The 11,389-nt window shown below is 40.8% G+C and overlaps 1 protein-coding gene across 2 annotated transcripts in view; it reads left to right on the forward strand.

The window, feature by feature from the left end:
* Positions 1-11,389, forward strand: part of cntn3a.1 (contactin 3a, tandem duplicate 1) — an 81,043-nt gene that overhangs the window by 38,888 nt on the left and 30,766 nt on the right. For both annotated transcript variants that reach the window (XM_084014846.1, XM_084014845.1), the window contains exons 6-8: positions 4,860-5,063; positions 6,341-6,443; positions 6,751-6,935. In XM_084014846.1, the coding sequence (XP_083870972.1) occupies positions 4,860-5,063; positions 6,341-6,443; positions 6,751-6,935 (492 nt within the window). The remainder of the gene's footprint in view (positions 1-4,859; positions 5,064-6,340; positions 6,444-6,750; positions 6,936-11,389) is intronic.

The following is an 11,389-nucleotide window of genomic DNA, read 5'->3' on the forward strand; positions in this document are numbered from 1 at the left end:
CAACTTGTTCATCGTTTCCAGAGCCAGTTCTGCATACAAACAAATAACGTGCGTGTGACGGTACGCTGCGGTAGGCTGCGGCAGTAATGGACAATTCCCTTCCGACCTGTAGGGGGACCGAAGAGGAAAAGTTCTTAAGTGTTGCTTTAATATTGCATTTTTTTTTAACATTAACCAAAATAAGTATGCAGTTTTATGAGCATGTCAAATGCATGCATCTGTCTTTTCCATGAAGTACAGACCATTAAAAGATGCCTGTGTTTAAAAACAACAAAGGCAAAAAAAAAAAAAACTTTTCGTTTTCTTTGGAAATATTAAATATTAAAAATATGCAAAATCAAAATGCATTATCTGGCTCTTAACAATTAACAAATTTGGGGGTGGAATAGTGATGAATTGCTCATCTTCATCAAATTCATTCAAACTGGGTCAGTTTGCTTCCCTGCTGTTTTCCTCATACCGGCTGAACACAGCCAGAGCATGTGCTTTTGTCCGACCCACCAGTAACGTACAGACTGCTTTTGTATACACCAAGAGCCCCTTCATCTCCCATCGTGGATCATAGCTGTGCTCTGACAACCTTGCACAGTGCTTGGAATGATCCATTTTGTCACAATATTTTCTGCAACTGTCATTGGAGATTACTCCTATTGATGGAGATGTTGTGGATGCAGAGATGTGCTTTAGGATGATTCATCTCCAATTTTCTCATACATCTGCTGAAAGGCTAGCCCGATTATATCTGCCGTGGTAATGGTGTACCCCGTCTCCTTTTAGATACATGCTCAGACGTTCATAAATACACCCACACTCTTTACGATTACATTCCCTCGTCCTCATCCAGTCCTCACTTTAATCCACACAATCCTTTCCCCAAGGGGAAATAGTGCTGCAGCTAAAGATAAATACCATTATTAATGATATTATATCAATATGGATTCATCTCCAGATTTCCAGATTAATTAATCACTGGAATGTAAAATGTAAGCAAATTGCAAATACAAATGTCCATAACAGCCATCAAGTTCCAATATACAAATTGTTAATTATTTTCATCAACTAATCAAGTGATTGGCTAATATTTGCAGCCTTGTGAAGAGAAGTAAGCATATAATGTAATACTGATGCAAGTATAAATGATAGGATGGGTTTTTTAAAAAAGGGGCTGAGGCCACACACATCCAGGTGTTTTTAGTGTGTCTTAATATACATTCATGGAAATAATACAAATACATTAGAAAGGTGTTGGCAAATACATGATGCATGCTCCAATCTATTTAAAGCGCTATTAAATTGTACAGCAAATCCTCGCTGCCATTTGCAAAGACTATCACAGTGTTGGTAAAGTGAGAAACAAACTCTCATCCTGTTAAAGGTGATGAGACATAATTCATGATCTCTGCAATACAGCCTGAGACAAGGATCTGCCTCCTCTCCCCTTTAAAGAATTTCAATATCCCATGCATGATTCAGGAAGCCATTATTTCATTTTAACGACTCCACAAAGCCCCCCCAAGACAGCTGCAGGAAGTAGTTTGGTGCAGCCAGGATGCTCTAAAACTGTGAGGCGGTTTTGAAGTTGCACTTAAAGAATGACCAAAAATACTGTCAGGCATTCAGGAGGAGATCCAGCGCTGTTGTTCCACTGCGCTGTACATGCATTTGCATTAGATGTCAGTCTGTGTCATCTTCTGCTTTGAAAGGGTCTGAATGACTGTGGTTAGTCCGGGACCTAATGCATCTGACCTCCTTTCGCTAATGGAAACAGGCCTTTTAGACTTACTCAAGGCTGAAATCACTTGTTCTCTCTTTTGCAGTGCACATACCTCCAAACAGAGGCTGCTCGCTGGCCAGTAACACACATCGCTTGCAGGGATCCCCCCCCTCTCATGTGTGTGACCTAAGCCATTTCATAGAGTGAACTTGTTGTGTGTACTGAATACAGATAGGTACCCATGGTTAATGGCTGTTACTGTCTAGGGAGCAGACTTGCGAGTACAACTTTGACACAAGTTGTACATAGACTCTACTTTGATACAACACCGCCTCATACATCCACTCTGGATTCACTTTGTCCTTGGCCTGTCATGTTGCATTTCTCTCCCCTCCTCTCAGATCATTAAGGGGGAATTGATGCTGCCTGTTCATTATACAAGGGCTAAATGGAACCACAATGAAAATCTGCCACTCACTGTCAGTCATGATTGCATTATTCCATTACCGCCCATCAGCAGGATGCTCTTAAGTCAAATTATCAAACACGAACATCGGTACTTTCCACTTCCTATTTCCTGTTTCTCACCATGAATCTTTAACTAACCAATTAGTAACCTCCTATTTGCCTTTTCTCCCAGTTTGTCATGCCCTGCACCTTTGGAAGATATTGTTTCAAAAACAGATATTAAATATACATGACCTTGTGGGAATGAGAGCTGGAATATATTATTTAGGGGAGAGGATATTACAGCTGTTCTCTCGGTGGGTCGGCTGGATGGAGCCAAAACATTATGGTTGATGCAAATTACGGAGTTCATGGCAGTAGAAACAACAATGGATAGATATTGAAATTGAAATGTGTCTCCTCTATTCATGTCTCCAATCAGGCTGAAAAAATTGTTAAAGGAATAGTTCACCTTTTGGGAAATACACATTCACTTTCTTGCAGAGAGAAAGATGAGAATATTAATACTCTCATGCCATTGGAAACACGGAGAAACGATTAGCTTTGTTATAAGGTAAACATAAGTCTTTAAAAAAAACTTGGAAAGCTCAATGATTAACACATTTTTTTCTGGTTTTGTACAATTTCTGAAATTAAAATAGATAATTTTAAAAACATATTCACCAGGAGTCTCTGCTGTTGCTCAGGGTGACATCAACCCTACAGGAAGTTAGTGCTCCCGGCCAAAAACTAGTTAAGCACATAATCTCCTGAAAAAATGGAAAGTGTAATATTTTAAGTTTATTTGGGGATGAAACAAACAAGACATAAAGTGCTAATTAGTGAGTCGTGAAAATGCTAGTCTGCAGATTTTTTTTCTTTTACCTTCGGACAGATACTAGCTATCCGTTTCCCCTTCTAAGCTCAGCTTACTGTCCACCTGCTTCATATTTACTCTAAAAACGTGAGAGTGGCATCGATCTATTTCTTTAATGCACACGACTTTCTAAATGTGTGACATTGGAACGCAGGGAACATCATTGGCACGAAACTGATGGACAGATGTGATTACACTGTGCAGTCCAAGCTCCAAACTCACGTTGTGTTCTTGGGACGATCACAAGGTCAGGTCGTCCTCTACCAGTCCAACATGAAAACAGCCACTCTGTACTTGTAGTTGTACTTGTTGAAAAGGAGCATTTGTTCCCCCCCCCCGTGCATCACAAGGTCTCAAAATCCCCTGTCACGTCCTGATTTGCAGGGTTTGCAGTAATACGTCAAAGCCCACACATCCTCCTGCCTCCTAAAGAGGAGAAGTGAAGAACACAGAGACAGTGGATGAGTGTCCAACTCACGTCTCAATTATTCCCTGTACTGTAGTGCCGAGTCATCGCTTAGACAAGTTTTTACCAACGGCCAAGATTGCTTTTGGGACAGGGATGCAATATGGTCCAGAGCAATCTATCCTTGTGTCAATATGTCAAAACACCATCATTCCTTTTTTATAATGCTGTTGATTGTTAGTGCAAAGCCTCTCTGACTGCACTCCATTTGGCTGATAGCACCGGGAGTCTTTCCCAAGTTTGTTATCAAGAATGATGAGTAGTAGTTGGCGGTACCATACCGAATGCAACGCGATCTGTAATATGTCGGTTTTATTGGACATTATGCCGTTGCTTATGCAGGATCCGCAGCTTAAGGGTTGATTTAATGTCCTCCGCTGCTATATGACAGGCACAAAGGGAGATGCTTGTTGTTGTTTTTCTATGCACAACTACCGTCTCTGTGTTTTTTAAATAAATAAATATTGGGTCATAAATCCCAAGAAGAAGTATGGAAAAGGTAAGATGAAAAAAAAAAGACATGAAATGAAGAGGAGCCTAATTAAATGATACAATGGTAATACAATTACAGACTTGTTATTGTATGCTTGGTTCCCTTAGTACAAATGTATCTTTGTATATTTGAGTTATACATACAGCTGTTAAAAGGCCTACCAAATTCCAAAACAATGGAAAGTGGTTAGGCTTTAACAACTCTGGGAAGTTATCACGACACAGTCTTTCCTCCCTTACGATAATTCTTAATGCAACAATGTCCGTTTATGTTTATTATGTTAGAACTAAACTCGGTTCAACTGTTTGGACAACTTCGCCTTCTGTATGAAGCTCTCATTGAAACGAATGAGCGGGCAACACTTGTTTTAAGTCAGTGCAAGCATGGAATTATCCCAGATGTCACCGAGCAGCGATACTGGAACAGATGGGACTTAAATGATTTGCTCAAGGGTGCTTCATTGATTTTTAAAGAAAGGGACAAGTGTTAGTCATTAAATCACCAACACACTCCACATCTGGAAGTCAAGCACGCCGCTGCCAGAAAAGACCTCAAAATGTCTGTGAATGTAAATATGAAACTTCCCAGAAAAGTCAATCATTCATACTCCAACATAGTGAACCTGTTAGATTCGTATCATATTAAGGGCATCTATCCAACAGCGAGTAAGAGTAATTGCTCTTCAATTATAAATTGTGTTTTTAATCATGGAAGGCTGGCACTCAGTCCAATCCACTAATTGCTTTATCCCTGAAGGCATCCACTGGCACTGAAGGGATGAGGTTGCCGATGCAGCACACGTTATCTTAACAAGGGTTTGGAGGATGTATAAATACGGTACGTTGTTGACTTTTCTTCACAGAGCTCACCTTCACCTGGATCTTCAACGAGTACCCGTCGTTCGTCATCCAGGACACGCGGCGCTTTGTGTCCCAGAAGACGGGCAACCTCTACATTGCCAAAGTGGAGCTCTCCGATGTCGGCAACTACACGTGTGTAGTCACCAACACGGTCACCAAAAGTAGCGTTCAAGGACCGCCGACTCCTCTTGTGCTGCGGGTTGACGGTACGACATAAGTAGGGCGGAGTGTGATGAATTGTTTCTCTTTCCGAGATCAGAATGCCAGCAAATTGAATCATCTGTTCAAGTTGAATGTTTGCTTTTATCTGGTTAGTGTGTTCCCTCTTTTTTTTTTCTCTGACAAAGATGTTTTTTTGTGTCGAAAGTAGGGGTGTGACGATACACTCCGCTCACGAGACGAGACGAGACGAGACGCGATATTGGGTTCACGAGAACGAGACGAGACGAGATTTTAAGAAAACTACAATGACAAAATATATGACTGGACCAACAGACTTTAATTTAACAGAGTTGCACATGCATTTTGAAATATTTTATTATAACTCTCTACATGCATGATGTAAGCATGATCTTTTAATAAACTTCTTCTTTCACAAATTTAAACTGAAACTAAAATGTATAAAAGTTAAAATAAAATAAATAAATAAATAAAGTGATTAACTTGTGTGATGGCAATTGTAGCCGTTTCTGCTTGGACATTTTCACCGCGGTAGCCACTGAACTACGATGAAAAAAAGCAGTCACACGTCTCACCCGCCCGAGTAAACGAGCGACGCGGGGAACACCGAGGCCAGCTTGGGTTGCAAGATTTATAGTGTGCGCAAAACAGATGTGCGACTTCAATCCCGCGTCGCGCACGGCCACGTCCATATTACGTGCATCGTCGGTAACAATAAGCGATGCCGTGGTTGGGTTTTTTAAGCTCCCAGTCAGTAACAGCTGTCTGTAAAACCTCAGCTATGTATAGCTCACAAATCTCGCGAGACAGATTTTTAACGCGACGAGAAATATCGTCGACTTTAATCTCGCGAGATCTCGTGGTACGAGATCTCGTCACACCCCTAGTCGAAAGGATAGAAAGTAGACTGTGTGGTTCTGTTGCTCAATATGTCCTTCATGGTTTGAAGTCATCATCAAAGTTTTCTTAGAAGTTGACTTTTATCTGGCTGACTGGTTTGGAAAAGGTGTCACAGTGTCATATTGTTCATCTCATGTTGAAGAAAGCTTTGTAGTTATGATTACTAGATATTTAATGGTTTGTAGACCGCTGTGGTTTTTAAGAAAATAACAGCATGTCAAGTCACAACCCTAATAGCGGTCACTCAGCCAATGGACACAGTCCAGTGTATGGAGTTATCATTTCTTTTAACACAGTTGAGTGTCCTAAACTTTGTTTCGTGTGACCTTTTCAAGCCCTGAGCCGAAAGGATTCCCTTCAGACCAGCGTGGCATAATGTCTCTGTTTCTCTTTGTAACTGTAGGTGCGATGGGCGAATACGAGCCAAAGATTGAAGTGCAGTTCCCTGAAGTTGTCCCGGTTGCTAAGGGCTCCACCGTCACGCTGGAGTGTTTTGCACTTGGAAAGTACGTCCCACTGTGTGTTATTAAACCGAGCTCGCTACACCGTTTGTTGTTTACTGTATCAACCCGAGCTGCATGGCAATGTGCGAAGGCCCTGCGAAGAGATTTCACATTTTAATAACTCCTTCTCGTGCTTTACACCCAGAATATACAGAAGAAATGCTAACCAGTTTTCAGATTAGTTAAACATTGACATGCATTATTAGTGTTTTTGTTCATCTTTGTATTATTACTATTATTTGTAGATAAAATGATCTCTAGGGGGATTTTTTTTCATTTTGTGCCCTTTGCTGTGTGTTCATGCCTTTAGCCCAGTGCCCACCATCAGCTGGAGAAGAGCGGATGGAGCCTCTTTTGGCAGGAAGGTGGACATCAATAAAGCCAGTGGAGTGTTAGAAATCCCTTACTTCCAGCAGGAGGATGCAGGAATATATGAATGCGTGGCTGAAAACACCAGAGGAAGAAACTTGGCTAAAGGAAAGCTGTCTTTCTATGGTGAGTAGGAGGATGGTTTCGCTGACTTTGATGTAAAACTTCTTTTATTTCACACCTCTTGTCCTGGGAACAAATAATATTTTACGCCTTCAACCTCTCAGTCTTCTTCCCAACATATCATGTACATTTATAGACTTTTACTAAATCTTCTCCGCATTGATTCATAGCCTCGAAGGTTCGCTGCAACTGAGCTTAATTGAAAATCTCGCAGAGTAAAAGTGTAGCTTCGGTGTGAGTCCAACAAAAAGTTTAATTTGTTGTCATGCAGTCTGTAGCTTTTATTAGAACCCATATATAACGGCATCATATAGTGGAATGTGGTAATAAATTAACCTATTACCAGTAGTTCATTTCTGACAAGCTCTTTATTGTGCCAGCGGCAAACACTGGGCTGTAGCGTACAGATTTATACCACCTTTCAGGGAGAGGGGATTTTTTCCCTCACCAACACTGGACTTATGGCCAATATTCTGAGAACGCTTTTAATGGCCCTTAATGAAGGATTTTTATGGTTTCTCTCTCCATTATTTTGCAGTTTATGCATTGATGATGTCTGCCCACAAGGCCCGGTAGGGATGTGCTTGACTGAAATAATCAAATCCAGATTTTTCTTTCCTGTGAAGGAGGGTGCCTTTGATATGATAATACTGTACAGGGTTTTTTTTTTTTTTTTTACAGCACCTGTGGGTAAGATGAAATGCTCACACTACATGTAGGCAGGCTGAGAATTAAACACGGTTTACTTGAAAGAGGAGTGCCTGTTCGTAGAGTGGTATTGCATCACAGCACCAGATCTTGATAACATAAAAGGCCTAAAACAATGGGAAATGGCATAATCATGTTAAGGTCATTTCCTAAACAAGGTCATACATTTTTCAACAACCTGTAGATACCACTGTTTTGGTCCACGTTGCATGGCCTTTTGCACATTTCCTCTGCTGTAGTGGAAGTCATGTTTCTCCTTGTGAGATTTAGGTCCCGTCTCATCTCAAAGCCTTGCAGACTGGCCGGCCGCCAGGTGATAAAAATCTGTAATCTCATTTTAAACTCCCATAGACAGGAGCTTGTGGGACATCCATCAACTCTAGAGAAGAGTACGATAATCAATACGGGGATGTGGTGTTTGCGACACCCGACCAATGCGGGCACGGGAACAATAAGGGGTGGCCGCTCTTTCGAATATCCCACTTAATTGTCCTTCTGTAGTCCCAGGGGATTTATACAACTAGATCACGGTTAAGCAGATGACTGCATTTGAACGGGCCCGGACATGATCAGATTGACTTTGTGTAGAAGCTGCTTGCATCATGCCTTCCCTTCCATTGTGTTATCTCTGACAGCCTCATTTGTAATATTGTTAACTGGGTGTCACATACAATAGTATTTGTTTCTGTATAGTGATGCATTTACAATTCAGTACTGCTTGCTCGTTTCCAAATGTATTATGTTTTTTTTATAATAAATATTATCTCACTTCTCATATGGGGCTGCCAAACAAATCTTTCTCTCTGTAGGCTTATTATTGTTATTATTATTATTCAAATACTCAACGTGTATTGGAGTGGAATTTGTGTTCCCATCCACCACCTCCTTCTATGTCAGAGACATGGAAGCGGTCCTTTGAATGGTCTCATAGGTAGGACGTAGGATGGATACAGCACCTGACAGGCAGGGTCCATATTCAATTACTAATGTATTCAGCACTCTGTAATGAGTTCAGGGATGGAGAGGAATCTGTTTTGACAAAGGTGCGAAACTGTGAGTACTCGAAGAAATCTGACTGATACTGAAATCTGTCCTTAGTTGTTGAAATGAAATAAAGACACCACCTTATAAAAGGTCCTTATACCCAGATTCTAGACCATAATTGAAACAGAGTCAGCAGGGGAGGGGGAGGGGGGGATTTGACAGGATAGGGGCCATGGGAATGGCTTATTTACTGTTAAAGTGGATTCTGAAGTGCAAACGTATCCTGAGTGAGTCACAGACAGATCTGAGACCCTGAATGTCAATTTGCAGAGATTGGCTGCCCAGTTATAGTTGGCAAAGTCAATCCTCTCTCCTCTTTTTTGCCTTTCCAGACAACAGAGCCATTAAAATATGCCTGTTCAGAACAAGCTCAATGCTTGACATGTGGTATTGCATTATAAATTACAGCATGGATTTCATTAGTAGAGATACGTTGCAGATGGTAATGTTTCATGTTAGTATGATCAACTTTGAGTTGCGATAGCAGAGTGACACTGTCCCCCCTTTGTGCTTGTTGACTCAAAGAAAGTGGAACATTTTTAGCACGTCCCCCATCCCAAAATGTTAGTCCAGCATCCATGTAATGTTAGTATATCCAGCATCCAGCAAAGGTGAGCTGGAGTCAAAGAAAAACAATGACAATAACAACTGACCCACTGTATCGATAAAATTGTATTCAACCATTTTTCTGAATCTGTCTGAGAACAAGAGAGCGTTTTTTGTTAGCTCAATTTTGTAACGTAAAACCCCACAAAAATCTGAAATTTGAGAGCAACCAGAAGAGATCATCTGCATAAAACAAAGGCTTTGGTTCCTGTCCCCTCATATGGATTCCAACTAAACTGATACTCTTAGTATAATTGCAACGGGTTCTATGGGGACATCGAAGAGCACTGGGGTCAGAGGGAACCCACTTATCTTCATATGGATGTCTTGGGTGTAGTGTTTAAAATTTGTATCTGTGAACAGAACGTAGGGCCAGAAGCAAACCTCTCAAATACTGCACAGATAGGAATATTTGATACTGTCGAATGCCTTGTGGGCATCTAGAGATTTTAAAATCTCTGGGCAAATATAATCATTTGGCAACGTTTCGCAAAATCAGTGATCTTTTAAGAGGCTGGCCACAAACTCAGTTATGTTTTTACCATGTCGTCCTCCTTCTTTCACTCCCATAATATGTATTTTTGAGCGACGTGACCTCCCCTCCAGGTCCTCACTTCGCTCTCTCTGCCAACCCTTTCTACATGCCGATACAATAGTGTACAAAATAAGAGCTGTAAGCTTGAAATGTCATATTTCTCTTGAGGATTCCAACACATGCTCCGACTGATAATCCCTCAGTAGGCATTTTAAATATTACTTGAATGAGTTATATTTTATTCTTACCAAGTAGAATGCACTAAGGCAATGCATGGAGCACCCAATCATCAAGAAACACCATTAGCTTTGAAACACACTGTTGTTGTATTTATGGGTCGGGACATTTCTTCCGTCATCTAATGGTTTCATGAGTTGGCCTTTTAAGTTGACAGGAACACGGTTTCTGAACACCAACTGCTCTGGCGTGTCATCCATACTGAAAGTGTACGTTCCCACAAAATCCAAAAGTGGTGCCAAAAACAAAATAAAATCTGACTTGCAGGCAATATTTTTTTTAATAAATCACAGTCAACCTGGAAATGAGCTTGGATCAGCTTCATATTCGTCCTCTAAACGCACACGTTCCTAAATAAATGGTCAATGCAACGCACCTCATGGTGTCCTGCCGGTCATCACTAATAATCTATGGGACGTCATTTGAAAAGGGAGGTTTGATGGGTAAACACAGCAGCATCTGACAATGCAGATATGAAGTGTGCCAATTGTTTGAGAGATTTATTAATTTATGTGTCGGTGGTGAAGATGTCCGGAGACCGGGAGTGTGTGTGTGGCACATCGTGGTGTCTCCAGTCTGCACTCGTGTTCACTGCAGCATTTTTACACATAAATTATATCAAAACTAAAACGGCATTTGTATTAGAAGATTAAAAACGACTCGTTCTGCAATTTTGAAACTTTTTAAAGGGATTTCTACAACTGATCATGATAATAACTCTTCTCTGCACTCCGGTGTGGGAATGCGATGACGAGAAAGCACTGATGAAATATTGATCGGACTTTGAATTAAGACTTGAATCTTTGCAATTTGAAGGGTTCTTATGGAATAATAACGGCTAATAGCTGACGTACAAATAACACTGCTGGTTTGAATGTTCATGATAACGTGGATCCATACTTTACATTTCATATTAAGTCAAATTTGTGTTACATATTGTGCCTATTGTCAACTCCCCCCCAAACACAATGTGATAGGACGGACTGTATTTTGTATTACATTAAGTCCCTTTGTGTGGTATTTGACCTGCTAAAACGTCCTTCACACTGAATGTACCATTGACTTTGTTCCAGCTCATATCCCTTGAGAGAAATATGATGAAAGGCAGGAAAAGAATAATTGCATAGTTGTATTCCTATTATTACTTATTATTATTGTTACATTATCAAAGTAACGCAGCTAGGCTAGTATACAGACAGACTCAGCTTCCTCGTTCCCCTTGACCCCGGCAGGGCGTCTTCTATTTATGTGGATGATTCACTAGGGCCATAAATCTCCCTCCTCTGTCACAAGAGATAAGGCGCTCGTCATTTATGTGCCACAGGAC

The sequence above is a fragment of the Eutrigla gurnardus genome (assembly GCF_963514095.1).
Source record: "Eutrigla gurnardus genome assembly, chromosome: 8".
Taxonomy (NCBI): domain Eukaryota; kingdom Metazoa; phylum Chordata; class Actinopteri; order Perciformes; family Triglidae; genus Eutrigla; species Eutrigla gurnardus.